Source organism: Trichechus manatus, unplaced genomic scaffold (assembly GCF_000243295.1).
Source record: "Trichechus manatus latirostris isolate Lorelei unplaced genomic scaffold, TriManLat1.0 scaffold00008, whole genome shotgun sequence".
Classification (NCBI taxonomy): Eukaryota; Metazoa; Chordata; class Mammalia; order Sirenia; family Trichechidae; genus Trichechus; species Trichechus manatus.
Window position 1 is genome coordinate 1,096,242 of NW_004443944.1, and position 13,710 is coordinate 1,109,951.

Sequence of the window (13,710 nt, forward strand, 5' to 3'; positions counted from 1 at the left end):
TGGTCCTGACCCAGTCTCGCTGGACCCGAGCCCAGGCTGCCTCTGCCATGCTCGGGCTGGGAAGCTGGGGCAACCATGTCACCTGGTCCTATGTGCCACATGCTCGCGTCCCCACACACTCGTGCCCCTTGCCCCTTCGCCTGCACCCCCATGCACCCGCATCCAGCGTCCCCTCGTCCTGCACCCCTGCATCACTGTGCCCCCATATTGGCTTGCCCAGCGCAGTGGGAGGGGCTAGAGGTCTTCGTGGGCAGGGCTTAGGTCCAGCCGATGGGCCTTCCCGAACACCAGGAAAGTACAGAGCCCCAGGTTGCTGACAACAGCCACCAGGTTGAAGAGAGAGGTCCAGGAGCCTGTGATCTCGATCAGGTAGCCGCCCAGGCACACGCCCACCACACCTGGACCCGAGAGAGGAGGAGGGCCGAGTGGGCCCGCGGAACCCAGGGCACCCGACAGCCTCCTGGCCCCAGACCGCCCCAGAAAGGCCCCATGTGGGCTGTACCAGGATCAGAGCCGGGCAGGGCCCAGTGGAAAGCAGCCCCATGGTTCTGAGAGCTGAATTCCCATATCCGAGGGGTCAGGATGAAGGCAGGTGGCCTCAGACCCAGAGGGTCTCGGGTGGTAGAGGCCCACACCCACCCAGGAATGGCCCACCCAGTGGGGTCCCTGTGCCTGGGCCCCATGAGCCCCTCTAAAGAGGAGCCTGGGCGTGGGGCACCGCAGGGCTAGGGCACCAGGACTATGGCCTGAGAATGTGACAGGTCAGCCCGGGTCCCTTCCTCACATCTGAATCTGGGCCAGATCTGCCGATGATGGGTGCAAGTGAACCCCTGCGCTCTCCTCTGTGCCCCCGACACCAGTCTGCCATCATGGACTTAAGGGCACACCCGCCCACCCTGGGCAGGCCTGGGGGATCCGGGAAGAGGTGAAAGAATGGTGTGGGGCAGGGTACAGCAGGGGGCACCCCACCTCTGGGCTCATCTTGGGGGGCCTGACCTCTCGGGGGACCTGGTATGGAGCCCCCTTACCTGCCAAGGCCCCCGCTGTGTTGGCCACACCTGTGAAGGGCCAGAGAGCAGGAATAGGGGCTGGTCAGTTAGAGAAGGCCACCAGGACCCTCCATGCCACCTTCTGGGGATCCAGGGTGGGGCTGGGGGCTGGGTGTCCTCACCAAACAGAAAGCCAGCACAGGACGGGGCCAGGTCCTGGATGTTGACGGAGATGCCACTGCAGGAAGATGGGGAGATGGCGGGGTGTGCCGTAGGGCCCCCCCCCCCATGGGCTGAACGTCAGCCTCAGACACCGCAGCCAAGAGGCGGGTGGGGGAAGGAGGGCTGGGTGGCTTGGGAGAGGACTCCCACCTGCCACCTAACACGGGGCCTAGGCTTCCTCATCTCCCCCAGAGGCCTGTAGCAGGAGCTCCCGACCCCGACTCCCAGTAACAAATGGGCCGGTGGGCAGCAGGGGAAGTGCGGTAAATGTCCTGTGGCTGTTGAGTTCATGTGAAAACAGACACCAAGTGCAGATTCCCCATGAAGTGCTGCAGAGCAGACCAGGTCGGGCAAGGCAAGGGGCAAAGACTCAGAGGGCAGGACGCCCCCTGGGGACAAAAGAGGAGCTTTGGCACTGGAGAGCAGAGGGAAGCACCTCCTTTCCCACCCCCACCCCTCCAGCGGTGTATTTTCCCAGGCGCCTGGGTCCATGAGAGCGGCCGGGACCACCCTTCCCTCCTGGACTTACTCCCTGGCGGGGGCTGCTACTCACAGCCCCGTCCCTGACCAAACAGCGGTGGGGAGGCCTAAGGCAGGTGGGGCCTCACCTGTGGTTGAAAGTCTGGAGGCTGATGGTGGCCGATGCGAAGACCATGGACTTACAGAAGTTGGAGGTGTGACCCAGACACAGGGCAAAAACGCTGGACAGGCCGAGGCCCACGGCCTGCAGGAGAGACGGTGTGGAGACAGGGACACTCTCCCGGCCGCACCCCCCTGCCTCTCGGTTGCCTGGGCTCCCTGAACAGGGGCGTGTGCATCCAGGATCTGACCACAGAGCGGGCTGGTCTTCACTTTGGGTCCTGGGAGTGACCCTAAACCCTTGGGATTTCCCGAGTGGTAGGCGTGTCTTTGTCACTCAGGTTGGGCTCCTGGGACCCCATCTGATAGTCAATGCTAACAAGGTGACTGGGGTGGCCCCTCGAGCCTCCTAGGGGGTGAGGGGCTGGAGACTGCACTCAACCACGTGGGTGATTAATCAATCAATCATGTCCATGTGGTGAAGCCCCAATTAAAATCTGGACACTGAGGCTCGGTGAGCTTCCTGGGTTGGCAATACTCCGTGCATGTGTCACACATCGTGGCCAGGAGGAGATGACACTTCCCAGGACCCCTCCTCATTTCGTTTGGACCCCTCCCAGACCCTGCACAGCGCGCCTCTTCCTTCGGCTGGTTGGTCTGTGTCCTGCTATAACAAATCTGTCATCGCAACCATGATGGTTCATCTTGTGTCACCGTGGCTCAGCTGTGGTGCCCAGCTGTTTGGTCAAACACTAGTCTAGATGTTTCTACGAAGTAGTTACATGTGATTAAGTCAGCCGGCCTAGAGTAAAGCAGACCACCCTCCATCAACTGAAGGCCTTAAGAGGAAAAGCGGAAGCTTCCTGAGGGAGGCTTCTGCCCAGGCTATAAAGAGACATCCTGCAGAATTCCTCTCTCCCCCACGGCCTGACCCACTGACTGCAACACTAGACTGCCGGAATTTCCAGCCTGTCATCTGACCAGCAGGTTTTGGATTTGACAGCCCCCACTATTGTGTGAGCCAATACTATTGTGTGAGCCAATACCATTGTGTGAGCCCATACCTCAAGACGAATAAATCTCTCTCTCTTTCATATATACATATATATATATGTCCTACTGGTCCTGGAGCCCTGGTGGCACAGTGGTTAAGAGCTCAGCTGCTAATCAAAAGGTCAGCAGTTCAAATCCACCAGCTGCTCCTTGGAAACCCTATGGGGAAGTTCTACTCTGTCCTATGGGGTTGCTATGAGTCGGAATCAACTCGATGGCAACGGGCTACTGGTCCTATTTCTCTGAGTTCTAATTACTGAGCACAGAGCTGTCCTGGCTTATTTCTCTGAGTTCTGATTACTGAGCACAGAGCTGTCCCAGCTTCTGAGTAGTCTCAGCACATTACCAAGCCTGAGGGTGGTTGTGGGGGTCCGGAACTTGCAGCTAGTGTCTGAAGTGAGGATGTCTTGTGGGGACTATGCCCCAGACTTTACAGATCATATCTGATCCCTGTCCCTCCTGGGCTGAGTCTTCCTGGAAGGTACTGGGATGTGGTGCTCCACAAGTAAGACCAGCCCATGGTCAGACCTAGGGGAGGTCACTGGACATGAACTCAGGCCCAGAAAGGGGCACAGGGCCCGTGTGGGGAGCCCAGACAAGGGTCCCCACTCGGCCAGATCATCCCCAACACCGGCCCCAGTGTGCCCTCCCACTGCGATGCCGAACCAGCCACCTCTGGGTCTTGGTGCTGGCCCTTCAGGGGGGCCTTGGTCCCAGAAACTGGGAGATTTGAGGGCACAGTCCTCGGGTCCAGAGAGAAGCAGGTGAACGGTTTCCTACCTGCATGAACTTCCGAACCACGATGGTCCTGTAACCTGAGGGGGAGGAGCGGAGGAAGGGGCTCCCGTTAGCCTGTTGGCTGCTGGCCACTGGACTGCACCCTGGGGCGGGGTCCAGCGTCACAGCTGCAGGGAGGGAGAACGCACTCGGCCAAGCTTCAGAGCCCGGGAGGGGGAAGACGGGGCCTTGGTACTCAGGATGGGGGTGTTCTGTGCCATGGTTAATATGCATGTGTTTACTCGTGTGTGTGTACGTGTGTGCGTGTGTGCAATGCACATCTATGCAGCACGCCACCCACGTGCCCTGGGAGATTCCTGAGGCAGCACGCCACACACGTGCCCTGGGAGAATCCTGAGGCTGCGATCCGGGAGGCAGGCATGGGAGGGCCACGTGAGCGGACACTCGACAGTCACGAGGCGCCTCGCGCTTTCTGTGTTTCTCCCGATAGTCTAGTGGTCCACCGTGAGCGCCTGTCAGCTCACAGCCAGGAGAAAGCACTCGCCCTGTGACAGTGGGCCTGTGAGCACGCGTGTGGATCTGCACATGTGTGTTGAGAGGATGCTGCTCTTGTGGGGGGAGGGGCTGGACCCCAGTGCCGGTGGATGCGCTCAGGGACGGGGTGCCCCCAAGCCGGACCCGTCAGCAGTGTGATGCCCTGACTGCTGACCCCAGGAGTCTGCCCTCCTCCAGAAGAGTGGCACAGCCACAGCTGGACTGGGGTCTTCTCACTACATGACAACCCCCTGCCTTTAACAAATGGGGAAACTGAGGCTGGGGCAGCACTTTGAGGCAGGCTGAGGCCTGGGTCTCTACCAGAGCCAGGCCTCTCCCGGGCCCCACTGTCCCCTGCTGTGTCCATGCCTGAGGCCTGGGCCGCCCCTGAAGTGGGGGGGTCTCACTCTGTCACAGCGGCGGCCTCCAGGGCATGGGCCTCTTCCTAGCGTTGTAGCTGCCCTCCCAGGAGGGAGCCTCCCTGGGCCCTGAACGGAGGCAAACCAGGGGCTGGGCTCATGGCCCAGCCTGCCCCCACCCCCTGGCCCTAATCCCCTCACTTCCCGCCCCCTGTCCCTGGGGGCTCACCGTGACTGATGAGGTGATCCGAGAGAAACCCGCTGAACAGACTGGCGGGGATCGCCACCAGCCAGGGCACCGCATTGAAGACCCAGCCCTGCGGGGAGGCAGCTCAGAGGGGCCAGCCACACCCACCACCCTGGAAGAAGCTCCACGCCTGATGACACCCACAGCCACTGCCACCTCTGCCCACCTCTACCCACATGCCTACTGACGCCCATGGCTCCGCCGCCCAGGGCCACCTCCACCTGAGGTCTACCAGCGGTATCGTCTTCCCTGGAGCCCAATCCCCCTCATCACTCCTCCCGCCCTACAGCACCCCACACCACAACGGGCAGTGCCAGGCAGCCAGGGTGATGCCCCTTCCCTGGGGGGGTCCCAACCACCCAAAACCAGGAGGCCTAGGCGCCTGGGTACAGCGCCTCTCCCCATTCTGGGCTCCTGCCTAGGCCTCCTTGGGAAAACTTCCCTCTGAGCCCAGCGTGCCAGGCCCTCAGGGTGGGGCTCTCCGGGCCTGAAGCAGCTGCTCAGGGGCCGTGCTATAGTACATGGCCCCGGGGCGCTCAGCAGAGCCACGGTGGGAGCAGGGCTGCAGGACACGGCCCCAGGGCGCTCAGCAGAGCCACGGTGGGAGCAGGGCTGCAGGACACGGCCCCAGGGCGCTCAGCAGAGCCACGGTGGGAGCAGGGCTGCAGGAGACGGCCCCAGGGCCCTCAGCAGAGCCACAACGGGAGCAATGCGGTGGATAAGGCATCTCCGGCCACGAGCCCGTGTGGGTCCTGACCACCACAGGGTCCCCATGGTCTCCATGCTGGGCCAGGTACCTCAAGACCTCTGTCTCCATCCCCAGCCCAGCCTGCATGCGTCACAGGGCCAGCAGACCCACCTTGGCGCTGGGGAAGGTCTCCCTGAAGAAGGTCGGCAGCCAGGAGAGCAGCGTGAAGAAGGCGCAGGCAGAGGACAGCTGGGAGAGAACAGCTGCCCTGGGGCAGGCGGGCGGCCGCTCAGGGCCAGGGACTGGAGGGCTCAGCCACTGTGCCCCTTCCCAAAGCCAGGGTGGCCAGGCCAGGAGGTAGGCCAGACCCTCTGTGAGCTGGCCTGGCCATGGGCATGGCACCTCCCCCAGGTGTGGCCCAGTGCGAGAACCGGGCATGCCCGCTCCGGTCAGTGGGCACCGGGGCCTGGGCTGGCTCTGCACCGCCGCCCCTGCCCCACTGTGAGACCGGCCAGCCCGACTCACCAGACAGCAGGCTTCCGGAAGAGCCACCTCCAGCGGGCTTTGGTGTGCCTGGACATGGACGGGCCTTGGGCAAACACACCCAGGGCCATCACGAGATCTGAGGACAAGTCATGTCAGAGTGGTGTCCACTCCGGCCTGGACAGCGGGCGCTGTAGCAGACCAGGACGGAGCAGCCCACGGGGTCAGTGTGCCCCTGCCGGGTCCTGCTGGCTCACGATGCCACCCTCACCCTCACTCTGCTCAGCCCCCTCGGCCCACCTCGTCCTGAGCACGCAGCCTCCACCCCTGCAGGTGGGCTGGGGGTGTCAGCTTTCAGAAGCCCATCCCAGCCAATCCCAAGGTCCTTCCTGGAGCCCGAGGGCCTGTCCTCCAGTCCTGCAGCCCCTGCTCCACCGTCTTTGGCTAGAGGTCACCCTCCCTCCTGAGCTGCTGCCTTATCTCCAAACCAAACATTCTGGACTGAATGTGGTATCATGAGCAGGCTCAGAGCTTGGCACCTGGGAGTTTTTTTCTAAAGCTCTGGAGCTAGTCTGGGGGCAGTGGTGGTCCGGGATGGAACTCTTGCCATCCATGCAGGAGACCTGGGTTCGATTCCTAGCCAATGCACCTCCTACGCAGCTACCACCCCTCTGTCAGTGGAGACTTGCCTGTTGCTGCGATGCTGAACGGGTCTCAGCAGGGCTTCCAGACTAAGACAGACCAGCAATAAAGGCCTGGTGATCCATGCCAATGAAAACCCTATGGATCATGGGCATGGCGCAGGACCAGGCAGGGTTTTGTTCTGTTGTTCACGGGGTCCCCACGAGTTGCGGGCCAACTCGACAACAGCTAACAACACCCAAGCTAGTCTAGAGGAGCCTTTCTGGGAGATTACAGAGCCAGCCGCCCCAGGCCCTGATTTTTGGATGCCCAGCGGCCCCTACCAGGAGGGTCAGCCAGGCCCTTGCCCCCCCAGGACCAGCCTGCCACCACGCGCCCCCACCTGCCGTTACCTTTCTCGCTCAGCAGGTACCTGTACACGTAACACACCCACAGCAGAGTGAGCCCACCCGAGAGGTAGAAGACGCTCGGCCAGCTGTACCAGTCCAGGAGCAGGGAGCCCACGCTTCCGGTCACCAGTGTTCTGTAAGGATAGGGCCATTGGCCATACCTCAGTCAAGGAGGCGCCCTGGAGTCCCACCCTGGACATCCATGGGCAGCTGCTGGAAACCCCCAGCTTGCCGTTTTGAGGAGGATTCCAGGTATTCACTGAATGACCTTCCGAAACTGCCCCAGCGGGTGAGCTTGGGCATGGCCACATGGGGTGGGCACAATCAGGGGCCTCGCTGGCCCCCCAGAAGTGCCCCTCTGTGCCCCTGCTGGAGTGGGGACAGACAAACTGCAGGAGGCCAGGTGAAACCCAAACCTCCCGTCCCATGAGTCATTTTAATACAAGTCCATCCCGTGTTCTCCTGGAGTTTGCACTTAATCTGCACTGTTATTGGCTAAAGCTGGCCACCTCTGCCCGCCCCGGCTGCTGCAGCCACACCCCACACCCCTCTGCCTCTCTGAGCTCTCCCCTCTCTGACCTCACAAGGGTCCTAAGCCCGGGGTGGGGTGGGGTAAGGTGTCCGTCAGCCTGAGCATAGGTCCACCCCGTGAGGTGGTCACGGGGGTGTGTCAACAGTGTCAACATGCTCCCCCACCCCGAGAAAGGCCGCAAACAGGGACATGAGGGCACCACAGAGGCCCAGAGCTGTCTGAGGGGTGGGCACTGGAAAGGAGAGCAGAGGGGAAGGGCTCCTGCGTGGTGGACAGGCAGCCCGCCGGCTCTCAGGCCGCAGCTCCCACAGAGGGCTGGGCAGCACCCTTATCTCACCCACCAGCATAGATAAGCAGGATGAAGGGGCCGCTCCCCCAACCCAAGCGCCCAAAGCCCCCGCTCTCAGCCCCAGGGCGGCAGCAGCCCTCAGAGCCAACGTCTCGGGGGGTGGACCCTCCCCTGGCCCGTCCCGCCCGGCGGCCCGACTCACCCAACCTGGGAGCCGGTGCTCACGGTGCTGTAGGTGAGGGCCCGCTCGCTGTCCCGCACCTTCTGTGACAGCAGGCTGGTCAGGGCCGGGAAGTAGACACCTGCAAGAGAGGGTGCAGAGGCTGTGGCCCGGAGTGGTCACTCGGGGTCTGGAGAGGACCTCGTGGGTCCCCACCCGGTGAGGAGGAGGAGGAGGAGGCTGACACCTCGAGTTTGTTGTACTGTGAATTCAGGCACCACTCGGCTAAGGAAGCAGGCTCAAGTCCTATGGCCAGAAGGAGCTGCAAAGGCTTCTGGTTGCAAGCCAGGACCTCTACCACCATCACGCCTGCTTCCAGCTGTGCTCCACGGAGCCCTCGCACCGATGTGTACACGTGCACACACAATACGTGTACACGCACATACAAACACATATAATGTGTACTGGCACACACATATAACACATGCACACACACACAGATGCACACACAGAGATACTCGCATCTTTCTCCCAGGGCAGCTCTGTCTTTACCTGTTTTAGATATTGAGCTAGGATTCTTTTGGACAAAGGATTCTGCAGCAACTTTAAAAAGTTTGAAAACACAGCCCATGTCTCCTCCCTTCAAGAGGGAGGAAGGAATCCCCAGGCTGGAAGGGGCTCTGCCAAGGATCCACCAAGGCCTGCAGCTTTCACGGAGATGCTGGCATTGCAGGCTCGTGCAGTGTGATCCAAGGGCTGCTGCCTCCGGGCATCGGTCCTCCATCCCACATTATTACTCTGCATGTTTGCAGTCCATGGGGAGTGTTTGCCTGGTTAACTCACAGACGTTCTTATCACAGATTGTTCATTGAGATGATTGTCTTTGTTCAAGCTAAGCTGCTGCCTCGGAGCCTGAGACGCCCAGCGTCAGGGGCATGAGAAGGAGACAGTGATAAAGCTTCTGTGACAGAGGGACCTGCAGGCAAGCAGAGGCCCTCAGGCACCTGCTGAGGGACAGCACAGAAGTGGCCGACCTAAAGGGCGCATCAGCATTGACCGAGGCTGTCTACGGAGCAGGACCGAGGGGAGCGGATGCGAATGGAGACCCCAAACGCTGACGGGGGTAGCTCAGAGAGGCGGTGATGGGAGTCCTCCTGCTTCCTCCTTTCTGACTATGTTTGCTTCTCCTTTTCCACAGCCACCTAGGTGTCTGTCACAATAACCAAATAGCAGAGGGGTCGACTGTCTGTTTTTAACACAGCCACACAAAGCTCCTTTGTCAGAGTGCGGGCAGGGGGCAGGGAGCGGGGAAGGGGTGTAAGCTTTTGTGTATTTAGTTTTTGCTCCAGCATTTGTGTCTTCTAAAGAGCGTGGGCAGTGCTTTTGCAAAGAAGCAAGTACGTTTTGTAGATTTTTAAACACCTGCATGGAGTTCCGTGTGTTGATTTTGGCGGCGGTTACACAAACCTGCACACGTGATATAAGTACACGGAGCTGTGCACGCACGCTAATGCTCAGCTACACACAGGATATACACACTCTCACACACGACACACACGCATGCACACTCACACACATTTGCACATATGCTCATGCACTCATCACACAGTTACACACTTGCACGCTCACACGCACTCACATTCGTGCATGTACAGCTGGCAGAATCCAGATCGGCCTGTGGGGGGTGCCAGAGTCAGTTCCTGGATTCAGGCTGTGCTGTGGTCTGGTCTGCGAGGGTCACCACAGGGATGGACCTCTCTACAGCTTCCTGGGAATCAACAGTTGTCGCAAAGGAAAGGGTTAAACAAAGCTGCAGCTCCTCCCGTTTGGCTGCATCTGACCCGTAAATCTCAGTTGGCACAGGGAGGGGTCGGCGACCCCACTTTCCTGGAGGGGAGCCTGAGCAGGGGTGTGTCAACGGACAATTTCTGAATTGCTCCCCCAGTTTCAAGGTGAATAGATGTGGATAGCGGGAAGTCAGAAGTCAGCTTGTCTGGCTGCCTCAGTCAGGCGACTTTCATATTTGTGGCGCCTCGGAATGTCATTCCGCACGTCATCTGGTGCCCCCTCGGACTTGTGCCCTGGGGGTAAATGCTCCCCCCCTACTATGCCTCTGAGCCTGAGCCCACGGGGCAGAAACAGAGGGGGCCCCACCTTCCCCTGGGGCCAGGCCAGAGTGGCAATGCTCAAACGGGTGCCACTCGAGCACGTCTGCCCCAGTTCAATGGGCCGTGACGGTGGCCAGCTTCCAGGCTGCAAGTGGCACCAGCCACACAGAGCCCCCCCTCCCAGGACATGGAGAAACAGCCAAGCTGAGGCCCCGCAAAGGCACGTCCCCCCTGCCACCGGCTCTCCTGGGCCACCCAGAGCCCCCGGGGCTGAGAACCCCTGGTCTTGGGAAAGATGGATGCCTCCCCTGCGGATAACACGCACACACACAAGGAACCCCGCCATCCCACATGGGTGGCGGCGAGGTGGCACTGTTCCGAACCAGTCCACAAGTGCTGCCCCCGGGCCACAACCTGGACGCTTTGGCAGAGGAGTGGCATCTGACATTAAAACACGCTGGCCTTCAAGGTGTTTCTAGAAAACAAATGAGCCTCAAGTGCCAAGTCTGCGCACAATCAAATCGCCCCAGCGAGGGTGTGGCAGACAGCGAGCCAGCCAGTGCCACAGGCAGGAAACCTTCCCAGGCCCAGCCACCCACCAGGACAGCCCCTGTCCCACCAGCCCAGGGTCTCGAGGACCCTCTGAGCGCCAAAGGCAGGCTGCACTGGATGTTGACAATGCCTTCTCTGACCAAAGGCTGCTTTGTCCTCTTCACACCTGCCTATACCTGCCCACACCTCCCCACACTGCCCACACCTGCCTATACCTGCCCATACCTGCCCAGTGCCCACATCTGCCCATACCTGCCCACACCTGCCTATACCTGCCCATACCTGCCCACACCTGCCTATACCTGACTATACTTGCCCACACCTGCACATACCTGCCTATACCTGCTCACACCTGCCTGTATCTGCCCGCACATGCCCACACCTGCCTATACCTGCTCACACCTGCCTATATCTGCCCACACCGGCCCACACCTGCCTATACCTGCCTAGACCTGCCCACACCTGCCTATACCTGACTATACTTGCCCACACCTGCACATACCTGCCTATACCTGCTCACACCTGCCTGTATCTGCCCACACCTGACTATACCTGCCTACACCTGCACACACCTGCCCACACCTGCCTATACCTGCCCACACCTGCCTATACCTGCTCACACCTGCCTATATCTGCCCACACCGGCCCACACCTGCCTATACCTGCCCACACTGGCTCACACCTGACTATACCTGCCTAGACCTGCCCACACCTGCCTATACCTGACTATACTTGCCCACACCTGCACATACCTGCCTATACCTGCTCACACCTGCCTGTATCTGCCCACACCTGACTATACCTGCCTACACCTGCACACACCTGCCCACACCTGCCTATACCTGCCCACACCTGCCTATACCTGCTCACACCTGCCTATATCTGCCCACACCGGCCCACACCTGCCTATACCTGCCCACACTGGCTCACACCTGACTATACCTGCCTACACCTGACTATACCTGCCCACATCTGCCTATAACTGCCCACACCTGCACCGGCTCTGAGGAGGCCCAATTGAAAGTCGCTGTCCTCCTATCGCCGTGGCTGGCCGGTCACTCATTCCTTCCTTCATTCACTCATTCCCTCCTCCACCGTCTGAGTCACTGTCACCCAGGGCCTCTGGTGGGCTGGCCCTGTGCCATGCTTGGGGGTGAGCTGAGGACGCATAGCTGTGATTGTGGGAGCCTGGAACAGGGCTGAACAATAGCTACACCCCTCGCACTGACCGTATCCATGGTCACAGCGCCCACCACTGCCTGAGGGCTGGCTGGCACTGACTGTACCCGTGGTCACAGCACCCACTACTGCTCCAGGGCTGGCTGGTACTGATCGTACCCGTGATCACAGCACCCACCAGTGCCTGAGGGCTGGCTGGCACTGACCATACCCGTGGTCACAGCGCCCACCACTGCCTGAGGACTGGCTGGCACCCGTGGTCATAGCATCCACCACTGCCTGAGGACTGGCTGGCACCCGTGGTCATAGCATCCACCACTGCCTGAGGACTGGCTGGCACCCGTGGTCATAGCATCCACCACTGCCTGAGGACTGGCTGGCACCCGTGGTCATAGCATCCACCACTGCCTGAGGACTGGCTGGCACCCGTGGTCATAGCATCCACCACTGCCTGAGGACTGGCTGCAGCTGGGCTTGGGGTCCTGGCATTGTTGGAGCATCTGTGTTTCTCACACAACACCCTGACCACAAGCATATTCTCTCTCCGGGGACAGAGAGGTTCAGGGATGACACCAACAGAGTCTGAAGCTCGGTGAGCTAGGAGGGGAGAAGCAGGAGGGAAGAGGCCTGGGTGGAGGCATCCAGACTGCTGGACTTTGAGAGGACAGAGGGCTGGGCTCTTGGGGAGCAGAGCCTGGCCCACGTCCTGGAGCCACAGGGGCCCAGGGGCAGGGGTGGGGTGGGGGTGGAAGCTTCCCTGTAGGCTCCAGGAATCCCCAAAAGGGGCTCCAGCTGGCAGGGACCCCCCAGCCCCCAACAATCAAGTAGCTCCAAGTCCCAGTGAAGGAGGCATCCTCTGCGTTTGAGTGACACGAAAGTACAAAAACCGGAAACTGAAGTGGGTCCCAGTGGCCGCAGTCTCGTCATTCACAGGCCTAACGTGTTTGACAACAAAGCTGGGAGCCGGCAGGGGCGTTCACCGCGTGTGCTTCACTGGTCTTCACTGTGTCACTCCTGAGAGGGTCTACGAGTGCACACCACCCACACGAGCATGCATGTGCAAACACGGACAACACGCACACAAGTGAATGCAATGCACACACATGCATGCTCACACACATGCAAACACACATGCACACACGTGAACACAGCACACATGCACACACGTGAACACAGCACACATGCAAACACGTGAACACAGCACACATGCAAACACGTGAAAACAGCACACATGCATGCACACACATGCAATCACACGTGAAAACAGCACACATGCATGCACACACATGCAATCACACATGAACACAGCACACATGCATGCACACACATGCAATCACACATGAACACAGCACAATGCATGCACACACATGTGAACACAGAACACTTGTATGCACACACATGCAATCACACGTGAACACAGCACACATGCACACACATGAAATCACACATGTGAACACAACATACATGCATGTATGCATGCATGTGCACACATGAACACAACACACGCGTGCACATACGCACACGTGCCTGGATGTGTGCACATATTCATGCACGCACACACGTGCACACACTCCCCTGCTCTGTCCGCTCTGGTAGCAGTGTCGTGGGGCCGGCCGCGCCCTCACCTTGGAGCAGGCCCGTGAGGATGCGTGAGCAGGTCATGAAGGCCAAGTGGGCACTGCCGAGGTGGGCGAGCAGGGGTGTGGCGGCTGTGATGAGGCCCCAAGCAGAGGCCGACAGCAGGATGACCTTCTCACCCCCGATCCTGGGGAGAGGCAAGGGTGGCCGGGGGGGGGTGAGTGGTGAGAGGTGAAGGGGGGGCATGGGGGGTGGCATGGGGTGTAGGGAGCCAGGATGGGGAGGGGGACAATTGGAGATGGGGGGGCCTGTCTGTCCATCTGTCTGTCTCTGCATGCCCACTCTGCCCAGGATGGGGAGGGGGACAATGGGAGATGGGGGGGCCTGTC

General features: G+C 60.3%; 1 protein-coding gene across 1 annotated transcript in view; it reads right to left on the bottom strand.

Moving 5' to 3' along the window:
• Positions 1-234: 234 nt before the first annotated feature.
• SLC17A9 (solute carrier family 17 member 9) overlaps positions 235-13,710 on the bottom strand; it is a 20,685-nt gene continuing 7,209 nt past the window's right edge. Inside the window, exons 3-13 of the mRNA XM_004370187.1 lie at positions 13,369-13,508; positions 7,947-8,046; positions 6,927-7,057; positions 5,935-6,031; positions 5,581-5,677; positions 4,704-4,791; positions 3,624-3,658; positions 1,820-1,935; positions 1,172-1,227; positions 1,029-1,058; positions 235-398 (exon numbers count right to left, since the gene is read on the bottom strand). Coding sequence (XP_004370244.1) covers positions 235-398; positions 1,029-1,058; positions 1,172-1,227; positions 1,820-1,935; positions 3,624-3,658; positions 4,704-4,791; positions 5,581-5,677; positions 5,935-6,031; positions 6,927-7,057; positions 7,947-8,046; positions 13,369-13,508 — 1,054 coding nt within the window. The remainder of the gene's footprint in view (positions 399-1,028; positions 1,059-1,171; positions 1,228-1,819; positions 1,936-3,623; positions 3,659-4,703; positions 4,792-5,580; positions 5,678-5,934; positions 6,032-6,926; positions 7,058-7,946; positions 8,047-13,368; positions 13,509-13,710) is intronic.